This window comes from Buteo buteo, chromosome 14 (assembly GCF_964188355.1).
Source record: "Buteo buteo chromosome 14, bButBut1.hap1.1, whole genome shotgun sequence".
NCBI classification, from domain to species: domain Eukaryota; kingdom Metazoa; phylum Chordata; class Aves; order Accipitriformes; family Accipitridae; genus Buteo; species Buteo buteo.
This window is the reverse complement of record NC_134184.1, coordinates 3351201-3372351: the sequence shown is the minus strand read 5'-3', so window position 1 is coordinate 3372351 and position 21151 is coordinate 3351201. Positions and strand designations below refer to the sequence as shown.

Below are 21151 nucleotides of genomic sequence, written 5' to 3'. Positions count from 1 at the left end.
ACAGCACTAATTTAATAAATAGGACTTGCAAAAAAAGAGAGAAAATAGATGCAGGGATTTTTGAACATTTGTTGCTCTGCCAAATGGAACAATGTGAAGAAAAAAAGGTGGTTTCATCTTTTTGGAGAAAGAACCATCACACATGCACAAACATATTTACTGAACTTCTGAAGCCCTTTCCTTTTACAAAAATGCCACCCAGTCTGATTAGAAATTACCAACAACACATGGTCATAACTAAGAAGGCAAAACAATTGTCTGTTTCTTTTATTTTTATAAAGTTACTGTTGCATACCTTTGAATGCAATGCTTCCTGATTTGATTATCAACACTGTTTTATTGATAGAAGCACAAAAGAAACACTGAATCTGCAAAATACACAAGTTCAGTTCTTGTAAAACTGGATAATAATTTGGATTATACAGGCTAAGTTAACAGACAATAGGTTCATTCTTAAAATAGTTTTGTGGGCTTTTTTTTTTACTTTAATGTCTGTGATTAAATTACATCTTTATGTATAATTTACACTACTTCTGTTCATGGGAGAGGATATATACTAATACACCCCTTTACACAAATAAGCAATAGGAGCATTATTAAATGAGTTTGTATTTATGTTGTCATTTTCTTGTGATTTTCTAGAATTTTGACTAAAAATTCCAGTAAGATTTCAGCACTCTCCCCAAGCCTAAATAAGAACACAATTCAGGATTTTGAAAATTTTGTTGAGTAATTATTTCTGGAAATAAAGTAAACTTTTTACCTGGATAATTTCAAAGTATCTCTTTCAAAATATTTTTAATTTTTAGTTAGTATCTTCAATAAAAATATTTTAATTTTCACGAGTTGTCTTTCTTACTTTTTGCCCTGCAAAACCATTAACCAAGCAACAAGATTTTCTAGTATTTACTACTAATTTTGCAATACTCAGCTTAAATTCCATTAATGTAGACAACAGACAATATTTATTAGGATAAGTAATGTCTTTTCATTTTACCTTGTATTAAGTCCAATGAGAGGTTTTAAAAAAACACTTCTCTTGCTGACTCGGGTGATGTTTGAGCACAGACAACTTTCCTCTGCTCCCATTAACACTCAGGAACTGGTGTTATGAGCAGCTACAGTATCACAGCTGTTATTCATCATTCCTTTATCCAGTAATATCGTGAGTTAACAGTTACACTCATGGGCTTCTTTTGTGACTTTTCAGTTTTCTTCACATTTCCACGATTAATGCTTCATTCCACAAATCTGTCCAAGAAACTTCTACCACTGTAGGCTCACACAAAAATACGCCTATTGAACTTATGAGGATAACAAGGTTATAGTTCATTTATTTTTTAAGACCAGGACTGCAGAACTCCATGCTATATTTCTGAGTTTGGTGTATCTACAGACGAATGAAACGGAATGTGCCTATTCACAGCTAACAAAATCTGTGATCTGCCAGAATAAAAGGACACATTGTGTGAATTTTGCATCTTGACTGCATCTGACATGGCCAGTACCCCCACATTTCCTATCAGGGTAATTCCAACAGTTTCAAGTGAGGCTATTTTACCTTGAGCAGTTTCAAGCAAAATTTACTAGCGAGACTGTTTTCATATGACTGGCAGTGTTTGAAGTGAACCTACTATGAGCTACCTGTCAATCATCTAGTCCTAATCCTTTCTTCTGCCTTTCTTTCTCAGTGCCATACTTATACATCCAAAATTGTGAGTCGGACACCGTAGTTTAGACACTATCTTACTATTCCTCACATGCCATCTATAGAGCAGTCACCTCTATACAATAATCTTTGAAAATCAAAAATCAGCTGATCTATCTTCCACTCTAATCAAGTCAGTTGAAGAAAAGTGGCTTTCACAGTTCTGAGTAGGACAGCACAGGGCAGGATGCTGTCAGCTGTCAAAGATGCAGTGAAATTTCTGTAAGTATTAAGGGGAAATACCAATTTTATCTCTTCTGTTTTCAAAGGCCACCTTCAATGCTCAAATGAATGCTAAATGGGTGATAGAATTGCCTTAGCTGATGCTTCTGAAGTTGTCACTTCCAATGCCTGAAAGGCCGATTCCTTCATCTCCTTTGCTGCTGGTGCCAATAGATACTTGAAAATGAAGAGACAAGGGCACACTCCTGATCTTCAAATGTCAAGAAGAAAATACTAAACTCAGTCCCCCTCACAAACAATGTAAGTGTTGGAAAAGAATATCAAATGCTGCCTCTTGCTGTCTTACTCTAAGCCTTAAAAGAAGTTCTCCAGAAAACAGAGCAGGAAAAAAAGCACAAGGTATGCAGGTTGAAATTAAATATACTTTTTAGTAATAGCATTTGGATGTTGAATTAAAAAGAGAGATTCTTTCTGCTATACTTTGTTCAAGAAGAAGTTGAATGAGAATGGTGCTTACACTTATCCAAATCCTTCCAGTACTTACTGAAGTATAGCCCAATGGCTCCAGGTCCCACTGGAATGAATAGAAAAATTCCTACCAAATCTGAAAATTATTCTATGCCATTGCAAAAAGAAAAGTAATTCTTGTGTAAGTATGAAATTACAACTGCGACTAAGTTCTGAGAGAATACATTTTTCAGTTCATATCTCCCTGAGAACATCGATAATTTACAGAAATAGTGCTTCCAGATTATTCTTCATTAATTATACTTTACTTTTTTGTCTGACCAGTCTATGGTCACATTATCGCAGTAACATGCCCCTTGCTCTTCCCTTGGCAGGGAACATCCAAACACATTCTAGGATAAAGAAAAAATACAACAAGAATTGTGGAATGTGATTAATCGCAGGCAGGTCTACTTTTTAATTAAAATTTTATTAAAATTAAACCCTCAGTTTTTTTTAAATAAAGCCATACTCAGCCAATAATATAAAACACTGGTGGGAGAAATAGTAGCAATACTTGGCAAATAAATTTAAAAAATCTTATGCTTCTACCTATTCTTAACATCCTCTAAGCTACTTTTAGGAGTAGATCTTTTCATAATATTATTCTCTTTCCTGATGATTTGGACTGTGCTCAGTTTTGTCCTGTAGCCTGACTGGCAATGTGACAGGGTATAACTGCTTAGGGGACATCAGTCACAACATGGAAGTCAGATGCTGGCCAGGAGGGACATGAAAAAGAGAACATATTATGCTTTTGAAATGTTGGCTATATTTTGTTTTGTGCCTGTGGTACAAAACCCTTTCCCTATCTTTTTAAAATTCACCAGCCGTTAGGCAATTCTGCAATAAGTAAACAATTCCATGGTGAATTAGGCAATCACATCTCTTTTGTGGAAAACTCTAGGTCTTTAGCTGTGTACATCTGCGGAGCCGCAAAGTACTGGTATGTCATTTTCATGTTGAAACACTTTGTTTTCAGCTTTGCAGCCACAGTCACACTAAAGATTAAGTAATATAATGTAAATGTCTGGCAACGCTAAAAAATTTTATCACCCTGTTAATAAGCCAAAGCTATCCACAACATGATGTGCTATTGGAAAAAGAAATCCACAGGTGCACTGACGAAAATAAGTCTTCAGCTTTTTGTTTCACTTACTCAAAGTACAGGGTTTTCCTGCAGATCCTGCATATTAAGTCCAGGGGTTCATGTTTTGCCAGGTAGTGGCATCATGTCACTTTTTATTACAAAATGTTTACTGACAAATATATCAGGAGAACAGAATGTAGAGAACAGTCACAACTGAATTCAAACACGGTGGGGTGAGTCGTCTACTCACCCCTACTCCAATGCTTTTAGTGCAGGATTCAGGTTTGACTGCTGATTTTCTAGATTTATGATTCCTTTCGAGACACCCTCAGGGAGACACAGTATGTCCCCAGGGCTGTATTTGTAGTCTGCTAAAAAAAAAAGAATCCTTTTCAAGTCAACAGGAATCAGTCAAGAGAGCTTCTCACCTGACAGTGAATAGAACATGTTGAATAAACATTGCACAATAAACCTCACCGGTTTAATCCTTGCAAGCGGGATTTTTGAAAGTGACCAGTTATGCCAGTCCTGCTACCTATGAGATCAGCAATTGTAATTAGCATCAGAATTCGGCCAACGCTTGGTACCTCTGAGAATTTCAGAGCCCTCCAATATCCAGACGGTATTTGACAAATTTGAAACTGGAACTTTTACTTGACTGAAGATGCATGCGAGTACACCAAGCTATGGGCAGAAAAGGCCCCACCATTGCTACGTGGTGTCCTGACGCCACAGCCAGTGCTTGGTCAAGTAACGAGACAGATGAACCTCATACATTTCTCCTGGAAGTCTGTATCTGCCTGTCTCCACCTAAAACTGCCTCTCTGGTGACTGAAGAGTGTCCCAAATGAAGGAAAGATGAGAAGGCAGGAGAGAGTCACACCCTCCGAAGAAAAATGTCAGAAGTAGGTTGTAAGGTCTATGATATTTGGCTAAATGAGCACATATCATCACGGACTATCCATGGAAATATGCCAGGGATCACTGCGAGGGAAAGTTGCCAGCAGAGAAAGTGGAGGATTGAGGAATTTGACATGAGAAACCAAGAGGGAGATCAAGGCTTGAAGTTTGCTACAAGTACATACAAGAAGTTCCTGGATGCTTGCTTTCCTAGCCAGTTTTGTCTAGACACCTAAAAATCATTCACAATGTAAATGAATGTGTTAGAAGTGAACTCTAATCAGCAAATAGTTAACTACAAATTTAGCTAAAGGGAAGAAAAAAGAAAAAGTGGTCTCAAGTTATCCTTTCAGAGAGCTTTAGTCCCACAGGAACGAGAAGGCTGCGGAGATGATCCCAGACATTTATGTGGACGTATTCACCCACAGACCATCACAGCTCTGCAAAGACACACGCCTTATCTAGTCCCTGGCCACAGAAAACCCAACAGGGGAAAGCTGGTGGAAGCAGCCCCCATCCTCCCCAACACGCGCACGTAGGACAGGGAGCCATGAAGACCCTCGGGCAGCTCCCAGATTGATAGGCTCTGCCAACAAGAAGGAGGCCAGGGTACGGGGTCATTAGTCAGGAGATGCAGAATCAGCATTTCTATGGGCCTGCCCAGATGGTCAAGTTTCTATGCCGGATCCAGCCCACGGCTAAAGCTGCCTCGCCAACAAGGAAGAAACTGAAACATTCCCAATTTTTCCACAGGGGCACTTGGCATATGGGGAGATTACAGGGGATATAAATTTATCACTGACCAACATTCACTAATCTTAGCTACACACTTGCCTATTCAAGGGAAAAAATGAATATGCTGCAACAAGAAAATAAATGTGTATAACAGCAAGGTAAAACAAGACCCTCAAAAAATCAAGAATAATACGAAACCCGTTTTGTTCCAAAACTGTAATTGATATTCTGTATAAATCAGTCCTTAACATATATAACACTAATTCAGAGGACATGTATGGCTACTGCATTGCAAATAATGCTTTCATTTTACAACACTGGTGAAGACTGCTGTGGCTTTTTTCAGCATTTGGTATTTATATCTTTTATACAAATATCTTTTATACAAAGCCCTATTGTGTAGGGTTGCACACTACAATAACATGTTAAATATATCATCCCTCTTTTTGCTCAGTCTTAAGGACCACACATTATACAGAATTGTGTTGCAAAGGTACGATGATAAATTAATACTCACGTACTTGAGCCCACGTCATCTTATTATAGGATATGTAGGGTGCCTTACCAAGCTCCCTGAAGTTATAGGATGCTTGCATAATTTTCTTTCATTACATAGGTAAATTTTCCTCTTTTATGTTAACATTATGGGATACAAATTGAATATTCTGATCCAGTTAAAAGTTTTAGAGAAATTATTAAAAATTAACAAAATATGCATTTGACTATTTCATGTCTGCAAGATAATACTGAACTTTTCTTGCATAATGAAAGCATATTTTTGCCTGACTAAAGCCAATTCAGCCCACCAGAATATTTTTTTTTGAAAACAGACTTTATATTTAAAAGCTTATAGTTCATTTCTGTTCAGTTATCTTGGTATCTAGCCATATAACTTTTGGAAATAGTCCTGAATAACAGAAGGTGCATTAACTATGCAGCTACAGCAGTGATAGACAGCACCACGTGTATCTAATTGTTGTTGTTCTATTCCACACAAAGTTAGTTTTTGTTTCTTATCTAGAAATCTTGAAGATGTATTGAGAGGTCTTCTTTATGTCATAAGAACCAAATTTATTATGAAAGGGATTTAAACTCACGATAAAATCCATCTACAATTGTCTTCAATATTTTGAATATTCATTAACCAATAATGGAAAGAAGTAGTAGGGTTTTGTTTTGGAAACGTGTTTTTGATAATTGTCTAAAATTTGAGAGAATTTAAATCTTTGGTAGCTACTTTTCATACCTGGATGCAATGAATGAGTAAGATTAAATAGTAATGAATAGAAAATTAGAAATCTCAAACATGATCCTTTTGCTTGTGTAGTAACAATTGCCAGTGACGTAAAAGAACAGAAGACAAGAGGGCTATTGGAAGACTACACAAAACACAGCGAGACAGCATTCAACGTTTAGGATTACAGACAACCCCAAATGTCTAAGAACAACAAAGCTGAGAATAAAGAAACATCCAGAAGAGTGTAGTTGTATTTATGCAACAAAACATTAGCCAAAAATAAAGGGAGGTTACTGTGAGAGACAGAATTGCCAGATGCAGAAATCTGACAGACAAACTAAGCTGCTGGTCCATCAAGCCTGTGCTCAGCCTTTGGCTGCGACCATTACGTACTAGTTCAGAGGCAAACCTCCTTCTGCGCATCTACAGCAAGCAATGCCATATATTGAGGAAGGGTTCCTCTTGATCCCTGTGGCAATCATCTTACTTCCTGAAGCATGAGATTATATTACCTCACTTAGCATACCTACCTACAGTTACTATTCCTTTCCATACAATTATTAGTCGAAAAATACCCAACTGCAGCTGCTGACTCTGTGATCTTCCATGTTTTGACAAGAAGTTTGGAAGAGCAGCTTTTTAACCTTGATGCCTTTATGTACGTTTCTGTAATCTTCGGGAAAGATAACACATATATCAAGAGATTTTTTGCATGTGCATGTAAGACATACATGTTGGAAAGGAAAATAACTATTCTAAGCAAATATGCAAGTGTTTCTTATAGATAAAAAATTTCAACTAAGTCCTGTCAAGGATACCGTGGACATTAATGAACTAAACAGGACACACATATTTGGTTTAAGTGGCAAGAAACATCACTGCAAGTTTTGAGTCAAATTCTGTTATCACCCCCAGTATAGCATTTAAATGGCAGGAAGGTGAAACAATGGCCACAGATGAAGAAGCCACACTAAAATACTGTATCTTCATAGTACTAATTATCTTTTTGTATATTCAAAGTAGCATATTTCTTTAACTAGCATTGTTTATGAACTGTAGTTCCAATAGGAGCCATTTCTGCATGTGAAAGACTCAGAGAGGTAGTAACAAATGCAAGCATCGGACTCGAACAATGGTGATATCATCATAAGCATTTCGACAGTGATGATATCATCATAGGGTTTTCTACAATTCGGTTCTGCTCAGCTGCACTATTTCTCCACTTTCTTAAATCCCTGCTTATCAGAGTCTCCTCATGTCAGCCTCATTCCATTCACCTCTTTCCTTCTCACTTCTCTCCTGCCCTATCAAACTCTCATGTGTCTGTGCATGCCTCCTTTTTCCCCTATCTTGTGTGTGAAAACACTGGCTTCAGCACATTCAATCGAAAAATGTACTGAAAACCTAACCCACTGAAAAAAGTCAGGGACTCAGTATGTATTTTATACCCCTTTTCTACTATACTCTGTAGCAGGGACATCTGGCACTTTTTGTACAACACAGCAGGGCTATGTTATCAGTTGTTTCTTAAGTGCCACCACAGAATAAATAAATACATTAGCAATTTTCTGTATTTATTTTTGGCAGGCAACTTGAGAGACAAATTATCTACCTCCAAACACAGATATAAATAAGCATAAACCATGCAGATGTTTTCCTCCTCCCTGTCAGTGTATTTCAACTACTTCTGGAACATGCTGAACTTGTTTACCTTTTGAGCAATGCAGTCCAACTTACAGAGGAACACAGCCCTGAAACATGCTATTTACTCCCCTCTCAAGCAAACTTTTGTTATATGAAGCAAATATAGGTCACCTTCCAACCAACAGCAAACTGAATAAAAGATAACAGGCTATGCAAAGAAGGTATTCATACAGAAGAAAGCACTTTAGTGGTAAGGCCTTAAAATTAGCTGATGGAGCTGACATAAGGTCCATGCGTTTACACTCTTAAAAATACCACCGGTAACATAACTAGTTTTCAAAAGTCTTTATCAGAAGCTGTGATTGTCAAATAATTAAATTCACCCATTTTCCTCTCTCCAAAATGTGCCAGAGTAGTTCCAAGACACAGATGATGACACGTGAACTAAGATCCTATCCCTGTCTTAGTAAAGTCTATGCTGGGAGATAAGAGCGTGGGAGCAGGTTGAGACCCTAAAGCATAAGTCCAACACAAGAAAGAAAATCATGTTTCCTGTTGATCACAATATTACTAAAGTAGCCACTCCACTCTGATGTGTTTACGTTCACAAAACCACAGATACCTCAAAAGCAACAAGATTTACGCTATTCTATTACTCAGTATACTTCTGACTACTAGAACAAAAGCCTACCTTTTCAAAATCGTAGAGCAAACTCATATTTGTCCATGTCTCTCTAAACAGAGATATTCCTATTTCTAACCTACCTTGCAAGATGGGGAGCAATCTCTGCCAAAACCTAAGTCAACCACTGTTACACTGTGACAACACAAAATCAACAGAAAAATGCTGCCTCAATGTCACATTAACCTCTTTTTGATTAACCTTTTAAAAACTATGAATTTTAAAACATTGCATTTCCTCTTTGGTTTTGCTTAGTTGAAACTTCTTCTGTTCTGTTTATTATAAGGTTTTATGCACCTTTGAACCTTCACAGTACTGCACATGCTAAGCATTGTTATTCCAAGGTACAAAGAGAGGCTCTGTGAAAAGCTACCAGAAACTTATTTTTTGTTTGACTTTTAGATACCAGGAATAGGGATTCAGTTCTCACTCTTTTGCAGGCTGTACTGTCTGTGCTCCTATGTTCTTCCTTGAGGCTGGATTTTGTTCTGCTCAGACAGGTCACTTACGTGGGCTTAAAGAAGTGGTGGAAATACCAGCACTGGGAAACTGCTGAAATGTCAGGAGAAACCCTCAAAGGCTTTCCTTTCAGGTGAGAGTTACCAGAGCTAGATAACAAATACACTTCCTAGTAACAGATAATAATATTTTCTCTCATTCATGAAGCTGGTGACCCAGACGGACATCTCACTGCCGCAGAAAGACCACCCAGCCAACACCCTTCCAACATGCTCGACGCTGCGTACCGTGGCAGATCAAACACAAACCCCCAACTTACAAGAAGATTATTCCATAAAGCGAGTAGTGTGCTGTCCCTAGTTTCTGAAATACTTTATAAAAAGTTGGTAAGACCTCCCAGAAACGCAGCCATGTCTCTCCCTTAGTCTCTACACCTTCCAGCGAGGTTCCTGCTGCCCCGTAGCCAGAAGAGGAGCTCTGGAGCACAACTCCGGCCAGGCACCACGCTGGAAGAGGTGCCCAGGCAGTTCGGACCTGGCCCTTGAGGCTCAGTCATCTTTTGAAGCATCTCTGTAGTTCATCAGTCTTACTAAGAAACCAGGCAGTGGATTGCTATGACTTTAATATCTGCTGCTGACCATACCACAGGCGTACTCCTCCCTGTCTGGTTTCAACTACATCTCAGGTCTCAGTGAAAGCTGGCAGAAGAAATGGTTAAAAATGAAACATAAAGATGAAAGCACAAGCAGGTAAAGGGGTTTTAGAGTTAGAAATTTTTTCTTTTCTACATTTTAGTTTTTCCCTTTTCCCTTACTCTGGTAGCCACCAAATGTTGGTAACACCCTGCTGAACTGCTCCTACGATGAAAAAAAACCCCAAAACAGCAGCCCTTCCAAACTCTCCCAGATACATCAAGTAATTCTTGAGAGAAATTCGTTTATATAATCCACGAAGACTTATCCTCACCTCAGGAAAACAGGAATCATAAAATGGACTAACATATTATAAGTTTTACCTCTAAGTTCACCCTGCTATGACAGCAGAAAATCCTCGAAGAAAACCAAGAAGCTGCAACCCCTTGAAAGTTGAACTACTGAACCTTTTGCAAAGTGAGTTGACCAAAATTAGCATCAAAACCAACAAAAGCTTCTGCCACGTACTGCGCTGCCATCTTCCTGCTGCAGGCAATACCTGTTCCCCATGGAGAATCCCTGCGGCTGCGCTTGTTTTTTCAGTGCATGGAGCCAGTTCCACTCCTTTTGATTTTGACAGGATCAACCCTGGAAATAAAACTTTATCTCGCCCACCCTTTCCAAAGGCGAGATAGGAGCATGGTGTATTTTGGGACTTTAACATATAAGTCCCTAACTATTACGTCAAAAATCTTGCTAGTAACTGAGATGGTTCTCTGCAGAAAAATCCAGCTTCTCCAACTAGCTTTCACAGTAATGAAGTCAGTCATAAATACTGAATTATTCACAGTTTGTTAATCCATCTAAAATAAATTTCAACTCACTTTTATAATTCTCATTGCTCACTAACATGTACCTAGAATTGGGAAGCTGTCACTAAATAAATATATCCTAATTGTGAGTGGATATATATGGATATACCTGTATAAGTAGAGGTTTACATACATACACAGACAGAAATAAAGTTGGATGCAATAACCCAAAACTTCAAAAAAAGTGAGCTTAATGAATAGTCTTTAAGTGGGCTAACCCTTAAAAGTGCAAGGAAAAAACTGAACATGGAAAGGCTCTTGTTCTCATATGATAGAAAATAACGAATCAATGTATCACAATAATTACTTTAAATGTATTGAAAAATAAGGTTATAATTTTGGAAAAGTATTTTCTCTCAGGAATTCTGCAAAGCTCTATCAAACTCCAAAGATTTTGCTTCTCCTTTATTTGACAAGGCTTTGATGGCATGTGTTACAGACCCTGACTCGATCAGTCCCCAAAGGACAGAATACAAATCTCAACTGCTGCAGCAGGCAAAATAGGTATGAAAAGCTCTTGAGACTGACTTACCTACACAATTCGCTGTCCTTCTGCTTCTGTTTTAAGAAAGAAATACTGCCATAACACCCTTCTATGATATTTCTGTACTTTTTTTTTCTAGTTCTAATTCTATGAATTAGTTGAAAAAATCTTAAATATGGCAGAATAAAATAAGAAAAAAACCAAGACTCCCAAACTGACACAACCATTAAAACCCACATTTTTTTAAAAAAAAACAAAGCAAGAAAACAATCTAAATCTACATTTGATAATCTGTATGTAAAACTGGTCTGTCACTGTACCTTCATTTTTGTCTTACTGAATAGTCCATATGAGAGAAAGCAGGATCACACATAATACCTTTCCTGTCAGTGCTGTTGCTTAATTAGTCAACATCATGGGAAGTTTATGATAAAAATAATTGAGTTGGGGCCTTCAGTCTCTGAAGAGAGCCATCAACACGTAGGATATTCTCACAAGCTACAGATTTCATATACTGTGAATGGAAAAAGGAACACTGAGGTATTCCGCAGAGAAGGACTATACAGGACTTTGGTCTCAATTTAGACTATAAATGCTACTTACACTATACTGCATGCTTCCATTTTTTAAAAATGTTTAGAAGAAATTGGCAATATATCTAAATAAATGTGTCCTGGTTTCGGCTGGGATAGAGTTAATTGTCTTCCTAGTAGCTGGTACAGTGCTATGTTTTGAGCTCAGTATGGGAAGAATGTTGATAACGCTGATGTTTTCAGTTGTTGCTAAGTAGTGTTTAGTCTAAAGTCAAGGATTTCTCAGCTTCTGATGCCCAGCCAGCGAGAAAGCTGGAGGGGCACAAGAAGCTGGGACAGGACACAGCCAGGGCACCTGACCCAAACTGGCCAGAGGGGTATTCCATACCATTATGAAATCACGGCCAGTATACAAACTGGGGGGAGTGGGGGCGGGGGGATCGCCGCTCGGGGACTAACTGGGCGTTGATCAGCGGGTAGTGAGTGATTGCATTATGCATCGCTTGTATATTCTAATCCTTTTATTATTATTATTGTCATTTTATTAGTGTTATCATTACCATTATTTGTTTCTTCTTTTCTGTTCTATTAAACCGTTCTTAACTCACAAGTTTTACTTCTTTTCCCGATTTTCTCCCCCATCCCGCTGGGTGTGGGGGGAAGTAAGCGAGCAGCTGCGTGGTGCTTAGTTGCTGGCTGGGGTTAAACCATGACAATATGTAAATTTTAACAAGCATTCCCATTATGTGGCACTTTTTTTCAGTGATGACAGTTGGCATACACAACTTGGAAAATGTTTTTCTCCCATCCTCTCCTGAATAGGCAAGGGAAAAACATATATGACATGTAACACACACCTTCTGCATTTAGGTGCAACAGATACACAACCGTGACAAAGAGTTAAAAAAATCCACCAAGACAGTAGTAGAAAGTGAAAGTGATTGGTTAAAAATATTTTCCTACAAGCAACAGTATTTAAAATATTCTGCATGCAGTATTTCTTCATCTTGATCCTCAGAGAGAAGACAGACTTCTCTCTGATGCTCTGTCTTCTTATTTTCAAATGCATTAGTCTCTAAGCTGAAAGCAGGCAATTGCCAAGACAAAAATCTATTGTCAACGTTTCCAATACATTAATATGAAACAATCAAACCTGTATTACAGCACTGATGTTTTCAAATCACTACCTTTAAATCTGCATTAGATTACCAAATATTGCTAATTTTGAACTTGACAAAAGTGTAAATTGAAAATCATTTTGTAGACATACCAAACCTAAAGGCTTCCACTGACACTAATGTGTCATGTCTCTGACACTTAATGGGCCACTCATCTTTCATTCTCCACACAAGGAAGAGTAAGCAGTATATTCCAAAACTACTCATTTCCTTACCTCACACAAGGTAAAGTGACAGATTGAGACACTCTCCTAAGAAATTTTTAAGTGAAATACACTCAAAACATAACAACATTTACACAACAAAATTCAGAAGTACTTAACAAGTTGCCAATAACTACAGGAATATATGAAGTCACCAAGTCCAAAAGTCTTGCCATTAGTGACAATGAAGAATATGCAATCCTGCAAAACATTAAACATGTGGATTACATTTTCCTTATACATAAACTTTTCTTTATATCCAGGAGACTGATCACAACCTAAGTAATCTGTATTGCTCAAAAAGAAGACATAGGAACAAAGCAATTCAGATTCCCACCGTGACAGAAATATCTTGTTAGACCTGATGATGTTCTAAGGGTTGGGTTCACATCTATTCAAAGTTTGGATCCAGTCATCTCTTCGTATCTTGCCTTGTACTTTCCACTCCTTTCCCTTCCCCAGATGATACCATTCATTTAACTTGGAACACTTCCAGAATAATACATAAACACAGTGGCTGCCAGAATTTGTTCATGTAGGGTCCCTCCCTGTGTGGAATTATCCGTCAGGAAACTGGTACATTTTCTGAAATTTATATTTCTTTCTGAAGGACTGAGAACTCACTTCAGAAACAGTGCTAGGCAAGAATGTATTCTTAACTGTACCAACACATTAAAAAAGTACTGTTCATGCCATCATACTGAAATGAACTCCCCACAAGGAGTGATGGAACTGGGAAGTCAGCAATGCATTTTCTCTAACTGCTCTAAGTTTTTTCTTCTAGTTTTCTTCCTTCTGACAGCAAATATTTCATGTTTTCTTGTGATAGAATTTGTTATTTTGAACAGAAGAAAATGAATGTTTTAGATCATACTGCTGGAGTTTCCAGCAGACATTTTATGAGGACGAATTTTCTCTTTTTCTTGACATTGACATTCAAGATTAGTTCCATTTTTTCTTCCTAATTAGCTTTTCCAAGACAATTGTATATTTGAAACAAACACAATACTTCCCCTCAGAGCATCAGAAACTTAATCTGTCCAATTTCCTTTCAATGGACATCGAAAACAAAGCAGTGTGTTGTAACTCAGTGGGGAATTAGCAACTATGTGACATTAAAAAATGGAAAATGCACGATGTAAATAAATTCAACATAGATGGCAACAAAAATATAGTAATGAAAAATCCTTTAAGCCACCTTGTTAATACTTGACAGAACTGCCTGTTCATATAAAGTCTGTTTGCCTTTCAAAGGAGGTTAAGACACTAAATTTACACAAAACTGAGGATTTTTATATTCACAACAACACACCGAGTGATTAGCATTAAATCATTTGGAATATCTTAAACAATCTGAGGACTTTCCGATCACTTTATTCAGAAGTCTTCTTTGTGACTCAAAAGATTTTTTCTTAAACTTTGATCATTCTACAAAGATATAGTCCCTCACAGAACTCTTTATTTTCCTGATATCTGAAATAAAAAAAAATCAATAATGCTAAGCATACAATTACAAGATTATGGTGATAAACTGTAAGGCTGTTAATGACTTTTTGGACGCAAGTTACACTTGCAAGCCTTATCAATAAAAGTAACCGTTGGAGCAGCTTTTGGATTCTGATCAACAAGTCATGAAGAAAATAATTGCAGGTCTTTATTTAAAAATTCTGAAGAATTTAATTGAAAATAATCATCTCTGTGGTGTATTGCACACTACCAGTATAGCCTACCAGAAAAAGAGCTCTACAGAATGTTTTTTTAGGACTGCTAACATGCAGAGTTTCATACATAGTACACAGTAATTTCTACTGTATCCCATTTATAGATATGTTGCATGCATACATACATGGGTACACAGGTGCGTGTACTATATGTATATACATATATAGACATTATAGAACTTCTTAAAAGTGAATACGCATCTCATTCCTGTGTAGACTTCAACTTCAGCTGTACCTCTTAAATACAGTTCAGAAAGGTACTTACTGATGTGTAGAGGAAACCTTCTCCATTTAAGGCTATATACAACCCAGTCTTTACACCCTGGATAGCAACAACTCGAAGTCCCACTGGTATAAGGTTGAATAAAGCTGTGAAGAAAAAACATGACCAGATATGAATATACTGTTATTACAATATTCTAATAAACATCATTAGTAAAAAGAAAGAAAACTACTTCCTGTATAATTTTTTTCTGATTTTAAAATTAAACTAATTCAGAAAATCTTGCTTCTAGTAAAGTTAATCCTTAAAATTAAAGCCTAAGTATCTATCTAGCAATAAGTCCTGCAATAGTTCAGTAATTGGCACGAGTGCTAACTAGGAACTACAAAGCACAGCCGACTGGACTGTAGTTGTTTATGCAGCGCTGCAGACATGAGTATCTCAGGCAATCTGAAAAGAGTCAAAGAGCCCAACAGTTCCTTCACCAATATAGACTAATCATAAGGATAATACTTGTGAGATACCCTGCAGAAAACATATCTCTCTGATTCTGGCAAGTAGCTTTTTATTTTCTTAGGCATTTTTATGGTTTTGGATTAAGATGTGCTCTCACTAAAGATTGCTTTCAAGGGGTCTGTGATTTCAATAAAATTCTTTTTTTGCTTTTGTGAATGATATATTTGATATAAGCAGTAGTACACAGACCTCAGGTAATGGCAGAGGCTTACTCTAGTTAGAAAAGCATTGAAATACGTGCTTGACTCTAAATGTGCATAAATGTTATTGAGCTGAATATTCTGGGGGTAAAAAAAATTAAAAAAACAGCTAACAGCAGATACCCTAGCAGTGGTATATACCTCTGTAATAATAAAAACAGCCACAGCTTTAATTAGTGTCTGAAAAAGACGTGTGAAGAGCAGGCATTTACCAGCCTCACCACAGAACAACGAAAGAAAAAGTGATAAGAGACACAGACCAATTCTTCTAAAAATTATGCCAGCACACACCTATACTAAGTTTACTGACTCATACTAGGAAATCAGATGCAAAGCACACATCAAACAGTCTTAGAAGAAAAGATCTGGATGCGACAGAGTTCATGCTAAGTGTTTTTCCGCTCTGGATGAGTCAAGGATTCTCAAGTCCTTGGATGAAAACTAAAAGCACAACCTGTGTGTTCAACATATGCAGTGAGGACGATGGTTCCGCCAAGCCAGGTCTCAGGAACACAGTAATACCTACAGTTCCTCAAAATTTAGGAAGGACATCCATAGGTGTCACCAGAAAGTGTACCCTATGAGGCTATCTGTAATCAGAATGCCAGGGGTAAAGCCCAAATGAAGAGAAAAAGGGTCATGTAATTGCAGGGGATAAATACATTTCCTCAAGGTGTGAGAACTCCTAGTTGGTCAAAGGACACAAAGCCACAGATTGGTTATGATGAAGATGATCAAATCTTTACAACTGAGAAAAAATATAGGTTGACTACTAGAATTTAAAGATAGCAGTGGATGGAAAAAGAAACCCTTTCCTTCCACATTGTCACACAGAAAAAAGAATATGTCACATGAGATCTTTTTAGGAATGCACAAAGCCAGTAGAAATCTAGGAACTGTTGTAGCAGAGCACTTCCTACAGCTCTACAAAGAAAAATATATCCAAAAGAGCTCTGGAAGAACGGGAAACAGATTTATGGGTTTACAAAGAAGAATAGAAGAGATAACATCAGACAAGAATTAGCACAAATATATAGCATTTTCATTTCTGTAGTTTCCAAAAGTCTTCGTCATGCTAGGATCTTACTGGGCTGTTTACTAGAAAAGTACTGGGTAGAGACAAGGTTGTCTCTCTAATCTATACAAGATAAATGTAAACCCATGAAATATGACACTCACGGACAAGATATCCTAAGCGTATATAGGCTAAACACTGTATGACTTGAGGGCTTTCAAATGTTCAATATAATTTGGAAATTAAAAAACCAATCAGCCATTACCCTCAAATGAAACAATGTCAAAACCAGCAAAACTGCTATTGTGGGTGGTGGAGGGGGGGTCTGTCACAGCAGAACTAGGTTTCAGATGGCAGTTAAGTTTGGTTTCTTCTAGAAGAAAAGAAATTCCAGAAGGAAATCTGGATAAGAACACCACGCTAGAGGGAGGTCTGCAACAATTGAGGGAACACCAGGAAGGAAAAATAAACAATACTTGTATAAAGAAAAGAGGTGAACACAAAAGACAAGTCAGCCATGGAAAACTGCTAATGAAAAACAACTCCAAATCATAGTGGTTCAGTCAAAACTTCTGGAACATAGATATAATTTGCTGTAATACCAATAAAAATGAAGCGGCAAAGCCAGTAAAAAACCAACCACCACTGAAGGAGAATTAGAGGCCTGTAATATGGCAGTGTTTTATGCAACCTATAAAATTACTAGAGCGGCTTATAGTTGCTGGTGAATTTAGAAAGCACCGAGGAGGGCATATAATGTATCTTTTACTGCCACCAAGTTTTAATCGGAGATTGTCAGAGCTCCTGTAATTAGTCTAAGACCATAAAATTTTAGAGTGTGATCTGAAATGCTGTAATTTTGCACATACAGAATGTTCAGTAACTTACACAAAATCTTTCAGACTTGGGTGAAACTAAGGAGGCCAGTCTACATTCAATTATTGATTGATAAACGCTCAGCAACGTACTTCGTACTGAGGTCAGCAAAACACGCACCAGTAAGGCACAGCATGTGTTTTTTACGTGCTCTGAAGCTGGCTAAAGGAAATTCAATTTCCTCCAGAACCTGACTGAGCAGTGCTCTTTACTGAGCAGGACTTCTGTGCTCAATCACACATTTCAAACTTTCCTAGGATTCACCTGTGCTATCTCCCACTCTAATAAGAACCTGTCTTGAGAGAAGTAGAAAGCCTTCCAGGGTTTGCTGCCATTTCGGGTCTGCACAGCCAAAGCTATGCCCTTACCTGAGGTGGGTGTGAAAAACCGTGCCCCCAGCTTCCCTCTATCTTTAAGACAAGGATCCAAACCCAAAACTAAGCGGGGAGTGAGGTCCCTGCCCGGTGCTCAGCGCTCCCGTGCTGCACACTCAAGTATAAAGCCTGGCAAATCCAACTATAGGTAAAACATGGGAACATCAGGGAAATCAAGTGAACCAATCGGCAAAAATGGCCCGTGTAAACCCCCTTCTCCTTGTCAGCGCTGAGCCTGTGAACGCTCCCTCAGCTCTGCTTTGTATTCTGTCTAAACCACGACTGTAAAGCCAATGGTTTCTCTTCCTTTCCCTAAACCTGCAGGCCTACTCCCACCACACACAAGATTGCTTTAGGTGTCGTGGAGGGGATTTGCAGGAACAAATTTGAGTTGGATTCTAATCCTCCAAAAGTTTTAGGCAAAGTTAAAGTCCCCTTTTTGATAGGTAGTAACTCCTCCTTTGAGCAAAACACAAACCCACCACATTTCTTTTTCCTTTTTTTATGCAATACCATCACAGTCTATCCACTTGAAATCTGAAATACCTGAAATCAGGTATTTCCATATCCTTGTGAAAGTCTGCTTAGGTAAGACTGACTTGCAGCTACAAGAAAATTGCCATTACAGATCACTGTTTCTCTCAAGAAGCTTGCTAGAGACCAATTGCTTCAGGCTTACAAACTTGCTGTCTGTTCTGCATGTGCACTGCCCTGGTGTCAGTTAACAAAACCTCTCACAGCACCAAATCTGTAATCAGATCACAGCAACTATTTCTTTAATTTATTTCCATCTGCAGGCCTACAGGCAAAATGACGACTCAATCAGAATATCTTTTCCATTGGCAATGAGTGCAGGGAGGTTGCTATTCAGAGTTCTGTCCATCTATTTCTTATGGAGCAAACCCATTCTACCTGCCTGACGTTACAAAAGATGTAATTAAAACATACTTTTAGTATGGCTGACCATGGCCTCCATTGATCCTGTCACACTAAGATTATACTGATGGGAGAAACAGGCTTAACTAACTCCCAAAGGTGATGTAAATAGATGTCTAAATGCCTGTGTAATTCTTTGAAGACAAACTGCAGTAAAAAACAGTGCAAAAAATCAGACTGCAAATAGTTCAGTAATCCAAATTTAATATTCAGTAATCCAAATTTAACAGCATTGCAGGTGTTGGGTTTTAATCTTCATGTGCTTTATTTCTGTCTAATTATCTCCTTTACCTTACAAAGGTGCTGTGAAGATTATTTTATTAATATCTTCAAAATATGACAGTGGTAGGTACTTTAGAAAGACATTAAAAAGTTAATACTTCCGTATTCAATTTGGAAGATACAAACAGACCATTAGGAGCATGCATTAAAAGATGAAAATAAAGGAATGTTAAATGGTTGCATGATTTCTTGAATAGTAGCTCTACCGGGTACCAAATGCCACGAAGGAAGTAAAGCATGTCGCTGCATAATTAAGCAAGAACCAAGAGATGTGCACAACTCAGCCAAATCAAAGATGCTTGGGTAATGTTAACTTTGGCATTTATCAGTTCATGAAATAAGGCTACAAATGAGTAATGCTCTTTTAATCTGTTTTAAACATGACTGTAATTTCATAAGGGGCAGAACAGCAAAATTTGAACATTAAAATCAGGTTTATCACCCATTGAGGAAAGTATCATAACTCATGTTGAATTTTTTCAGTGATTGTTGGCTGAGTTACACTCTTCAGGTAAATCAAAATAGTCCATAGGGCTAAGAGATTCAGGGTTTCAATCTCAGCAATTAAAAAATCAGAATTGCCTGTTTCCCAAATTAATTAGTCTTCCTACTAAACCTACCCTTCATGCATGAAACAAAACTTTGAAGATAGACCAAAGCCTGAAAATGAGCTGGTTTGGGTGGGGAGGAGGACAGGAGGGGAATGTAACGCTTATTACTACAAGCACAACATGGAATTTCTTTATAGTTTCCGTGTAGCAGCTTGTTTTTCCTAATTAATAATTATGAGGCCCATGTACAACACTGAAGCAAGTTCCATTCGGACCAAGTACTGCTCAGAACCTCTGTAAAATCCAAGAAAATTAAAGCTAGAGAGGGACAGCTACTCTGAGTAGGACCTCAGTAACCAAGCCTACAGCTTTAACCACAGTCACTCCTGCTTTGACTACAAGCAAGCCACAAAAACAAACCAGAAACTGTAAGGCATTAGAGGAAGGAAAAAGAGAAAACCAGCTAAAACAAGAAAAGCAATGTAATAAAGCCTCTTTCCACGTATCACTGAGAGTTTGGCAAAAAAATACAGACTGTACACACAAGATAGTTTAAGCTAACAGCCTTGGTCTGGTGATGTGATTTAAAGAAACTCAGCACCATTAACCAACAGGTCCATTAATTCATACTCTGTCACAAAACATTACTAACTTGGAAGAGATATAAAAAGAAATTGAGACAATGAACTTAAACCCATCGGTCTATTTAGGTTGGGGTCTAATAGCATGGCCACCAACATGAGCAGACGAAAGTACATTCAGGGTTCAATTACGAGCAGTCACATCTTTCTTCCTTTTTCAGGCAAGGGTTTGTGCGCAGCGATATATTGAAAATCTTGCCATCTATCTCTGCAGACTCTAGCCTTTACTCAAACTTAAGGCAGGCTGGGACAACGGCTTGCACTATAGCAGCTGACTGAAACCATTGGTAAAACTCATTTTGACTTCAGATTGAAGCAAAAAGTCACATTAAAGAGACTACCAAGAAGCTTTAAAGACAAACAAAAAGTGAGCGTGAAGAGAACCACTCAATTTGAACAGACTACATCTTAATCTTACTTTGTGCTACCTCTCTGTAAGACTGAGAGTCCAATAGTGTGTAACTTATGTTTACTGACATACATATAAAGTGAGTACAAAACGATATATGCACTTGAGGGAATTTTAACTTCAAGCACTCCTCTAACTCCTTGAGACAGAATAAAGTGCACCAGCACAAAAGGTAGCAGCATGACTAAGCTTCAAACAGTGTCCTTGCTGAAGATGAACAAGAAATCACTTCTCTTCTCTGTCCCTCGCTACTCACTCACTGCGGCTTCTCCGACACCCAGCTACTCAGATGGTCAGTGCATGAGGAGAACTCTTTCACAGGCGTCAGGGACAGTGAAGAGTGCAGAAGACGGGTGGAAG

At 37.9% G+C, this 21151-nt stretch overlaps 1 protein-coding gene across 5 annotated transcripts in view; it reads right to left on the bottom strand.

The window, feature by feature from the left end:
• FGF14 (fibroblast growth factor 14) overlaps nucleotides 1-21151 on the bottom strand; it is a 247702-nt gene that overhangs the window by 85202 nt on the left and 141349 nt on the right. For all 5 annotated transcript variants that reach the window (XM_075045898.1, XM_075045901.1, XM_075045902.1 and 2 more), the window contains one exon: nucleotides 15034-15137. In XM_075045898.1, the coding sequence (XP_074901999.1) occupies nucleotides 15034-15137 (104 nt within the window). The remainder of the gene's footprint in view (nucleotides 1-15033; nucleotides 15138-21151) is intronic.